The following is a 10,841-nucleotide window of genomic DNA, read 5'->3' as shown; positions in this document are numbered from 1 at the left end:
GCCATCTCCACGGTGAGGAAGTTGGGCAGGGGTGCAGACAGACATCTTCAGTGCTAGGGACCTTAGGAATTTGCGTGGATTCTTTTAGCATCCTTTGCAGAATCCTGAGAACCGTGGCCAGCTGGGTGACCTTGGGTCAGTCACAGTTCTCTCAGAGCTGTTCTCTCAGAGCTCTCTCAGCCCTTCCTACCTCACAGGGTGTCTGTTGGGGGGGAGAGGGAGGGAAGGCGATTGTAAGCCACTTCGAGACTCCTTCTGGTAGAGAAAAGCAGGGTATAAAACCTCTTCCTCCTCCGCAAGAAGCCAGCTGGGTGACCTTGGGGAAATCACAAGTTCTCTCAGAGCTGTTCTCTCATGAGCAGTTCTTGGAAGAGCTCTCTCAGCCCCGCCTACCTCACTGGGTGTCTGTTGTGGGTAGAGGAAGGGAAGGAGATTGTAAGCCGCTCTGAGACTCCTTCAGGTAGTGAAGGGCGGGATATAAAACCAACTCTCCTTCTTCATTTGCTGTTGTGGATCAGTGCGCGGACTCTAATCTGGGAGAACCGGGTTTGATTCCCCCACTCCTCCACTTGCACCTGGCTGGATGACCTTAGGCAAGCCGTAGGTCTGGCAAGAGCTGTTATTGAAAAAGAGCCGTTTCTGTCAAGAGCTCTCTCAGCCCCGCCTACCTCACAGGGTGTCTGTTGTGGTGGGGAGGGGAAGGGAAAGGAGTTTGTAAGCCGCTCTGAGACTCCTTCAGGTAGTGAAGGGCGGGATATAAAACCAACGCTCCTTCTTCATTTTAGGGAAGCCTTTCCTATGCAGTAAGCCCAGTTTACTCTTTCCGGAATGCTGGAAGGACATGCCAGTATAACCCTTTTGGCTGACAAAGTGGTAGATATCCTTCCCACCCTGTTTGTCTTCCTCCCCGCCCTGCAGCCCGAAGCCCCCGCCACCCAGCGGAGCGTGGAGAGCCTCCTGCAGAAGTTCGCGGCCCAGGAACTCATCGAGGTGAAACGGGGCCTCCTCCAGGACGACGACCAGCCCATGCTGGTCACTTACGCTGACCACTCCAAGCTCTCCGCCATGATGGGGGCCGTGGCCGAGAAGAAGGGCCCGGCGGAAGGCGTCGGGGTCAGAAGCGTGAAGCGGCGGGCGGAGCAGGAGGCCGGGACCCCCGTCTCGGCGCAGGGGGCGGCCCCCTCGGCCTTGGCGTCCTCGGAGCCGCTCAAGGAGCCCCCCAAGAAGTCGCGCAAGCAGGCCTCCGACCTGGACCTAGAGATCGAGAGCTTGCTGAGCCAGCAGTCCACGAAGGAGCAGCAGAGCAAGAAGGTGAGGCCCTGGCCCTCCGGGAGGGGAGGCGGAATGGTGGCGGAGGCTCGGCGTGGAAGCAGCGCCCGGCCAATCCGTCCCAGCCGGTGTTCCCTCTGAGCTGAGTGAGTGTGAGCTCCCTCACAGTTTTTCAGCCCCTGGCTCACACATTTTTGTCTTCGCTCAGGAAGGGACGGCTCCAGGACAAACTAATGTATGCAGCAGCCAAAGCGCTCGCTCACAACTGTAATGCCAGCAGCTCACAAAGTAGAGTTTTTGCTCACAAGACTCGATAACTTAGAGGGACTCCCAGCACACTGTTCCTGATGGCAGTTGGCCAGATGACTCTTGGAAGTTTGCAAATCCACTCCCTCCAAGATCAGGGGGGACACGATTGGCCAGTTTGGTGTAGTGGTTAAGTGCGCGGACTCTAATCTGGGAGAACTGGGTTTGATTCCCCACTCCTCCACTTGCACCTGGCTGGATGACCATGGGCAAGTCGTAGTTCTGATAAGAGCTAATTCCCTCTTGAAGCCGTCCATCAGTGGCTATTAGCCACAAGGTATAGGTAGGATGGCTCGGTGGCTCAAGTGGTTAAGACGCTGAACTGCAGGCTGTGGAAGGTCAGTAGTTCAGCGGTTCAAGACCCGGGTGCCGCAAGACAGGGTGAGCTCCCGTCTCTAGTTCCAGCTCCTGCCAACCTAGCAGTTCGAAAGCAAGAAATTGCAAGTAGATAAATAGGGACCACTTCGGTGGGAAGGTAACAGCGTTCCGTGCGCCTTGGTGTTTAGTCATGCCGGCCACATGACCACGGAAACGTCTTCAGACAGCGCTGGCTCTTCGGCTTTGAAACGGAGATGAGCACCGCAACCCTAGAGTCGGATTCGACTGGCTTTCGAGCAAGGGAACCTTTACCTTTTACCTTTATAGGTAGGAAGTCTCAGTCTGGGGCAAGGGATGCTCCGTATTCTTGGTGCTTGGTGGTGGTGGGGCAACAGTGGGAGGGCTTCTAGTGTCCTGGCCCCACTGGTGGACCTCCTGATGGCACCTGGTATTTCTGGCCACTGTGAGACACAGAGTGTTGGACTGGATGGGCCTTTGGCCTGATCCAACACTGGCTTCTCTGATGTTCTGATGTCCATGCTTGTAGCTGCTGCCACCACCTCCTGTGGCAGTGCATTCCGACCTTGCTGCTGGAACCCTGCAATCATCCGCCGATTTTCAGGCTGTTAAAAGCCCTGGGGATTTTCTTTCAACTTTGGCTTTGGCCACCCACCCGGGACGGGTCCCGCTTGCTTCTCAGGTGAGCCAGGAGATCCTGGAGCTGCTCAACACGACCACGGCCAAGGAGCAGTCCATCGTGGAGAAGTTCCGCTCGCGGGGCCGCGCCCAGGTGCAGGAATTCTGCGACTACGGCACCAAGGAAGAGTGCATGAAGGCCAGCGACGCCGACCGGCCCTGCCGAAAGCTGCATTTCCGGTGAGTGCTGGATCGGGAACAGGATCCTGGCCGGGCCTTCTGCGTGTAAGTAGAGCAGGAACTGGGGGACCCCCCGCAGTTGCGTGTGCCTCTTTCTGTCCAACAACCACCAGTCCTTCACAGACTTTGAAGCATATTTATTTATTTTAATTTTATTTTATTCGACTTCTATCCCGCCCTCTCCGCGTGGCAGGCTCAGGGCAGGTTGCATCAGATTTAATTAAAAAAATACGATATATCAAATACATAGGAATTGGTAAAAATACAATTAAAGCACAAATAAGTTACAACTGTATCCTTCAGCTGGTGCAGTTGTCATTAGAATTAAGTCTCACAGCTGCCATCTCTGGTAAGCAGTTCTGAGCAGTGGTCCCTCTAAGCTGAGCTAGGGTGAGCTAGGCTCACAGTTTTTTAGCCTCCAGCTCACAGGTTTTTGTCTTAGCTCAGGATAGGCTTGCCAAGTCCCCCCGGGAGGCGGGGAAACTCCCGCCCCAGAGGCCCGTTCCCCGCCGCCAGCGGATCAGGCCCTGGGGGAGCCCCACCCTGACGTGTGCGTCACCGGAAGTGACGTGACGACGCCGGGCACGCTGGGGGCGGGGCCACAGTCATCCGAGGGAAAACTCTATGCACGCGCTCCAGCCGCCAACGGGGAGTGTCCCCCGCTCCGGCGAAATTTTGACTTGGCAACCCTAGCTCAGGAAGGAGGGCTCCAGAGCGAACTAACTGATGCAGCAGCCAGATCATTTGATCACAACTTCAATGCCGGGAGCTCACAAAGTAGAGTTTTTGCTCACAAGACTCCACAGCTTAGAGGGAGCATTGGCTCTGACCCATTGCGGGGAGACCCACACATTTTTGTCTCAGCTAAGGAAGGATGGGGCTCCAGAGCAAACTAATGTATGCAGCAGCCAAATCGCTCGCTCACAACTTTAAAGCCGGTAGCTCACAAAGTAGAATTTTTCCTCACAAGACTGGAGAGGAGCCGTAAGTCCAGCGGTAGATCTCCAGACGCCCTCTGGGGGCTGGCCGCTCTATTAATGGCACTACTGTGGGAATTAGGGTTGCCCGGTCTGGTTTGGAAAATACCTGGAGACTTTGGGAGTGGAGCCAGGAGGGGGCGGGGTTTGGGTAGGGGAGGGGCCTCAGCATGGCCCAATGCCACAGAGTCCACCCTTCAAAGCAGCCATTTTCTCCAGGGGAGCTGATCTTTGTCAGCTGGAGATCAGTGGTAAAAGCGGGAGATCCCCAGGCCCCACCTGGAGGTTGGCAACCCTAGTCTTGCAGGCCCGGCAGAACTGTAAAAGGTCCCGCAGGGCCCTGATCTCGTATGGGAGCTCATTCCGCTGAAAAGGCCCTGGCACTAGTCGAGACGAGACGGATGTCCCTGGGGCCAGGGACCGCCCCCCCTTCCCCCCGCCAACAATTTGAGGTGGTACGGTCCATTCGGTTCCCATTCTGTGGCAGAGTGGGGGACCAGGCCTGAGGAATAAAACAGGAATCGTGGGGATGGGGGAGTGGAAAGGTTGCCAGTGCCGACTGGGAGACATTCCTGGAGATTTGGGGAGGGGAGGGGACTGAGCAGGGATACGTTCCTGTATAACCTGCCCTCCAGGGCTGCCATTTCCTCCAAGAGAACAGAAGTCTCAGATGTTTGGGGATCGGCTTCAGTCCTGGGACAACTTCAGGCCCTGCCTGGAGGTTGGCAACTGTAGGGCTGGGGGCTGGGTCTGGCCTTGTGGTTTTCACTCTGCGGCTCCTTAAGAACCGCCTCTGCGGTTCCCATCAACGAAAAAGGCCACACTGACTTCCCTCACTGCTGTGAGGCCTGCAACTCGGGGGGCTCGTCGCTGACCCATTTCAAGCTGTTTTGAGGCGGATCCCTGCCATCCACAAGCCCCACCAGCAGTGTTCCCTCTAAGCTGAGTGAGTGTGAGCTAGGCTCATAGTTTTTTTAGCTTCCGGCTCACACATTTTTGCCTTAGCTCAGGAAGGGATGGCTCCAGAGCAAGCTAATTTATGCAGTAGCCAAGTCACTCGCTCAGAGCTTTAATGCCGGTAGCTCACAAGGTAGAATTTCTGCTCACAAGACTCCAGAGCTTAGAGGGAACATTGCCCACCAGGCAATGGGCCTTGTCCACTTTCCTGAAACAAGAGGCCCAGTGGGGAACAGGGCTCAGAAGAGCCACAGGGGGCATATGAAACAGCTGCATGTTATTCCTGAGCCACTGGCCTGAGCAGAGAGATTGTGTGTCCTCATTCTTGGGTTTTCTCTTTGAAGAAAACAAGGCGAAGCCAGTTGAAGTTTACCGTGTGGGGTTGGAAGCAGGCCCGTAGCCAGGATTTTGTGGCTCCCGGGGGAGGTTTTTTCCCCCCTGGTGGGGCTGAAGTCCTCAGTGGAGAAAGAAAAGCCGCTTAGCCAATAGAAAGCTGTGACCAGGATAGAGCTCTAAATTGCAAGTGGTCAACCACTTTAGATGACAGTTCTCAGCTGCTTCAAGTTAATCACTTCTGTCAGCCTATGCAACCATTCTGCTAACAAGCCGACAGGTAGGAGTGATAATGACTTCTGTAGTCAAGAAAGCTTAGGAAGAAAAAACTGTCTTAAAGGAGTGAAGGAGACCAGTTTCTTGACACAAAGTTAGAAGGGATCCTACAGGTCACCTACTCCAACCCCCTTGCTCAGTGAGGGAATTAGTCAGCCACAGCACCCCACTCTGCTTCAAGGAGCGCACACCTTTTAAAAAGAATGTTTTAAAATGATTGGAAGAAAGCATTTCCAGGAGAAATTCTTGTGGGGCTGTGCCTTTAAGAACGGGGGGGTGGAGCCACCAAACGCCCCACCCTAGCTACGGGCCTGACTGGAAGCCACCTCCAAGTGAACAAACAGAGGGAGCTTCGCCTCAGGGACGTTGGGAAATGTTGAGGGCTGCAGCTTCCGGTGCTATGGGAGGGAAGGGAGTCTCACGGTTGCCCATCTTTGCTCCCCTTGCTGCCCCCCCCCAGCCGCATCATCAACAAGCACACGGACGAGTCGCTGGGCGACTGCTCCTTCCTCAACACCTGCTTCCACATGGACACCTGCAAATACGTGCACTACGAGATCGACGCCTGCGCCGACCTGGACACCCCCAGCGGGCGGGAGCTCAACTCTGGCCAGGAGCTGGCCCTCCCCCAGGCGGTGGGGAGGGACTCCAGCGTGGACCGCCTCTTCCCCCCGCAGGTACCTTCGGCCAGTGGGGACGGATGGGTGTGATGCGGGAGAACGCGTGCTAGCCATTAGCCAAATTCTCCCCTTCTGACAGTGCAGCCGAGGGTTGCCAGCTCCGGGTTGGGAAATTCCTGGAGTTTTAGGGGTGGAGGCTGGCGAGGGTGGAATTTGGGAAGGGAGAAACCTCGGCAAGGTACCCTTGAAGTCTACCTTCCAAAACGGCCATTGTCTCCAGGGGAAACTGATCTCTGTAAGCTGGAGATCAGGTGTAATTCTTGGGGATTCCCAGGCCTCACCTGGAGGTTTGGCAACAAAGACATGGGAGACTCGGCAAGGTTGAGTAAACGTGGGAAAAAACACCATGTTGAAACCAAAACACACAATTCTGCTATGCTGCGGTGCCTTCTTATATTCGTTTAAATCATATACTTGGAACCAAAGCTCACAATGCTACAATGCACAGGTCAAACAACTCTGTAGAAGGCTTCTCCGGTTCTCCGTGAAAAATGCTTTGCCTGAAGGAGAATTTCTTGAAACACACAACTTTTTCCTGGGAGGCGTGTTGCTTTGATTCTTGCTGCATCTCTTTTCGGAACGCAAAAACGGCCTACGATATTGGCACTGACGACTGCTGCATCTCTCAACAGAAAGCAAGAGGGTCTGCGGCATTGAATCCTGTCTGCATATTCGTCTCTGTAGCTGTGGACTTTTCTACAAGATAGATATTGTTCTTTAGGTTTTTGTTATCAATGTAGTATAATTAATAAGATACACTAGGGTCTTTATTGTACATTAAAGTATATGATTTAACCAAATATAACAGAGCCAGTTTGGTGTAGTGGTTAAGTGCGAGGACTGTAATCTGGGAGAACTGGGTTTGATTCCCCACTCCTCCACTTGCACCTGGCTGGATGACCTTGGGCAAGCCATAACTGTGGCACAGCTGTTCTTGAAAAAGAGCAGTTTCTGTCAAGAGTTCTCTTAGCCCCACCTACCTCACAGGGTGTCTGTTGTGGGGAGGGGAAGGGAAAGGAGTTTGTAAGCTGCTCTGATACACCTTTGGGTAGTGAAGGGCGGGGTATAAATCCAATCTCTTCTCTTCTTCTTGTGGTTAAGTGTGAGGACTCTAATCTGGGAGAACCGGGTTTGATTCCCCACTCCTCCACTTGCACCTGGCTGGATGACCTTGGGCAAGCCATAACTCTGGCACAGCTGTTCTTGAAAAAGAGCAGTTTCTGTCAAGAGCTCTCTCAGCCCCACCTACCTCCCAGGGTGTCTGTTGTGGGGAGGGGAAGGGAAAGGAGTTTGTAAGCTCTGAGACTCCTTTGGGTAGTGAAGGGTGGGGTATAAATCCAATCTCTTCTTCATATGAAGGCACAGTAGTATACCAGAATTGTGTGTTTTGTTTTAACACGGTGTTTTCCCATGTTTACTCACCTGGAGGTTGGCAACCTAGTGCGACCATATGTGTATGTATGTATGTAATTCGGTGCCATTCTAGCAGTTCCTTGGCATTCCTTGCAGCTGTGCAAAGCACTGAAATCCCATTCCCTGACCACTGAGAGATCTTGCTTCTCTTCCCAACCTGGTTTGCAAACTTCTCGTTGCGGCTACGAGGACTCTTTTAAATCGGCCAAAAGCCCGCAAGTCCCAAGGAGCCGAGTCTGTGCCCAGGGCTGAACTCTCCGAATCTTGTGCAGCTTGTTTGAGAGCTGCCCAGAATAGGAGCCCCCAATTTTTTTGAGTCTGCGGGCACCTTTGGAGTTCCGATCTGGTGGTAGGCCCAACCAGAAGCTCCTACACCGCTCTGATAGTAACTCTTGAAGATTTCAAGCCGAAATGTTTAACAAGAGGCTTTTTTGAGTGAATGTCCTGTTTAAAAATGTTTCCCTGCATTCGCACAGCTTCGCTGCGTGACTGACGGTAAGATCCTGGTGCTGGGCTGGCGGCTGGTGCCAAAGCGACTTGTGAAACATCGGCACAGCCGGTCAAATCGCCAGTGGCCAATCAGGTGCCCTGCTGGGCCGAAGCCCCACTTGGCCCATTCACTTTCTAAAAACAGTCCGTAGGGGGCGGGAAAGATGTTGCCAGGTGCCTTGGTGCCCACGTGCGCCGGGTCGGGGATCCCTGACTTAGAAGAGAAGACTGGGTAGAATGGTTTTTTAAGAAAATAACTCAGTGGAACACATGGATGTAGCCGGAACAAAGTCCATCGTTTCCTTGAGGGCCCATAACCCAGGCTTTTCTTGTTTCAAACGTATATGAGCCGCCGTCTACGTATCCGCTACTGTCCCATCCTGTGTTTCTCTCCACCACCCCCCGCTTTGGCGACAGTGGATCTGCTGTGACATCCGCTACCTGGACGTCAGCATCTTGGGCAAGTTTGCCGTGGTGATGGCCGACCCACCCTGGGACATCCACATGGAGCTGCCGTACGGGACGCTCACGGACGACGAGATGAGGCGCCTCAACATCCCCGTGCTGCAGGACGAGGGCTTCCTCTTCCTTTGGGTCACTGGCCGGTAAGGGGAATCGAGGGGAAGCCAGATCCAGTCTGAGTCAGGAGACCCCGGGGGGTGGGGTGGGGGGGAGAGGAGAGGAGAGTGTTAACTGGCACAAGGGATTATGGAGAAGAGCTTCCAGGTCAGAGGTCATTGACTTCCAGGAGGGAACCACAGAGAAGGCACTTCTAGCCTGGCATTAAACTAGTTTTCCAGTTTTGGTCCCTATGCCAAGGACAGCCTTCACGATACCAGGGGTCATTTCCTGCAGGAGCGCACAGGAGCAGCGCTCCGGCAGTAAAGAGCCCAGGGGGCGGGCACATGGAACAAGCCCCACCCCCCGCTCCCAGCAGCCCCTCAGTCAGAGCAAGAAGCAGCCAGGTAAGTTGCAGAGCTCCCCGGTCCAAAACAGTCCAGTGGCACCTTTAAGACCAAGTTTTATTCAGGTACAAGCTCTCCCTCCTCTGCGAGGACAGATCTGCACGTTCCCCCCCCCCAATACCTAGCAATCCCAAACAGTCCAGTGGAGCCTGAGCAGTGGGTGTTGCCTTCTGACACACTTCCGGTGATGCCAGGGGGTGTGGCATATGCAAATGAGTCATGCTCCTGCACCTCTTTTTCTAGGAAATGACCCCTGCACGATAGTAGTGGTCGGGGACAGAGAAATGTGGCCAGTGGCGGCTTGTGGCTCTCACCTGCAGGCAATGCTCCCTCTAAGCTGTGGAGTCTTGTGAGCAAATATTCTACTTTGTGAGCTACTGGCATTAAAGTTGCGAGCAAGCCATTTGGCCACTGCCTAAATCAGTTTGCTCTGGAGCCCCATCCTTCCAGAGCTAAGAGAAATCGGTGTGAGCCAGAGGCTAAAAAAACTGTGAGATAGCTCACATTAACTCAGCTTAGAGGGAACACTGGCCAGGGGAGCTTAAACCACCTCTGCCGCGCAATAAGCAGCACTAAAAACCTCACCTGACATAGGACAAGTGAGTCTGTCCCCCAGCAGAAGTTCTGTCAGGGCCTCAGGTGTGGGAAGGCCGGGCCGGCCAGTTGGTCTCCCTTAGCCCTGCCTGGAGCTCTCCGTCGGCTTGAGGAGACAAATGTGACAGAGGAGAAAACTCTCCTCAGAGCAATCTCAATGCTGTATGGATTATTGAATAAAACATTGTGGGAACAACTTACGACTATCCAAGGCATGGCACAAAGATTGTGGAGTGGAATGGGATACAATACAATGGCAACCTATTTGGTCCTCCAGTATTTTCACTACTTGTTTATTAAATGTCAAACTACAAAACTACAAATTATACGCCCATTGGTATATGACTCCTGTACGCCTTTCCCATATATGCTCCTCATCAACCCCCCTTTTGTTGGAAGGGGTGTGGTGAGATAGGCTCGTTTAAACATTGCTGGTGGGAATGCTCAGTAATAGCAAATTTTTGGGATAAAGTAGTGAATACTTTTTGAGCGGTGGCTCAAGTGGTTAAGACGCTGAACTGCAGGCGGTGGAAGATCGGTCGTTCAGCAGTTCGAGACCTGAGTGTGTCGCATGACGGAGTGAGCTCCCGTCTCTAGTTCCAGCTCCTGCCAACCTAGCAGTTTGAAAGCAAGAAATTGCAAGTAGATAAATAGGTACCACTTCGATGGGAAGGTCACAGCGTTCCGTGCGCCTTGGTGTTTAGTCATGCCGGCCACGTGACCACGGAAACATCTTCGGACAGCGCTGGCGCTTCGGCTTTGAAACGGAGATGAGCACCGCAACCCTAGAGTCGGACTCGACTGGCTTTCGAGCAAGGGAACCTTTACCTTTATGACAAATAAAATCCTTAATTGTGCGATTCCTAAAACACCGGAATCTATCCTGTTAAACTATTGGCCTAAGACTGTATTAACTAACAGACGGCTGAATTAGCAGCACTATTTGTGACTGCAGCCAAAACGTTGATAGCACAAGGTTGGAAAACCAGCAAAACTCCCACCTTACAACAATGGTTCCTTAAGATAGGTGTTATGGCAGTAGTGGACAAGATGGCTTCACAGTTGATGATGGCTGAAGATGTTCCTCAGAAAAATACTTTTCTAGACAGATGGTTCCCCCTTTTTTTTGACTATGTTAATAACTCAAAAATTAAGAGTTGCAGCCTTCCTAAGAAATATGTTGAGGTCATAGTATATCGACCATATGGACATGGATACGACCAGGTGTAATTTCATAGAAAAAGAGGTGCAGGATCTCATTAGCATAATTTATTAGCATAACTTATTTGCATATGTCACATCCCCTGACATCACCGGAAGTGTGTCAGAAGGCAACACCCACCACTCAGGCTCCACTGGACTGTTTTGGATTGCAAGCTATGGGGGGG

The 10,841-nt window shown here is 53.0% G+C and overlaps 1 protein-coding gene across 1 annotated transcript in view; it reads left to right on the top strand.

Moving 5' to 3' along the window:
- Positions 1–828: 828 nt before the first annotated feature.
- The window catches only part of METTL3 (methyltransferase like 3), a 16,311-nt gene continuing 6,298 nt past the window's right edge, over positions 829–10,841 (top strand). Inside the window, exons 1-4 of the mRNA XM_015420435.1 lie at positions 829–1,311; positions 2,594–2,769; positions 5,773–5,989; positions 8,312–8,499. Coding sequence (XP_015275921.1) covers positions 829–1,311; positions 2,594–2,769; positions 5,773–5,989; positions 8,312–8,499 — 1,064 coding nt within the window. The remainder of the gene's footprint in view (positions 1,312–2,593; positions 2,770–5,772; positions 5,990–8,311; positions 8,500–10,841) is intronic.

Source organism: Gekko japonicus, unplaced genomic scaffold (assembly GCF_001447785.1).
Source record: "Gekko japonicus isolate JY-2015 unplaced genomic scaffold, Gekko_japonicus_V1.1 scaffold441, whole genome shotgun sequence".
NCBI classification, from domain to species: Eukaryota; Metazoa; Chordata; class Lepidosauria; order Squamata; family Gekkonidae; genus Gekko; species Gekko japonicus.
This window is presented reverse-complemented; position numbering and strand designations above follow the sequence as displayed.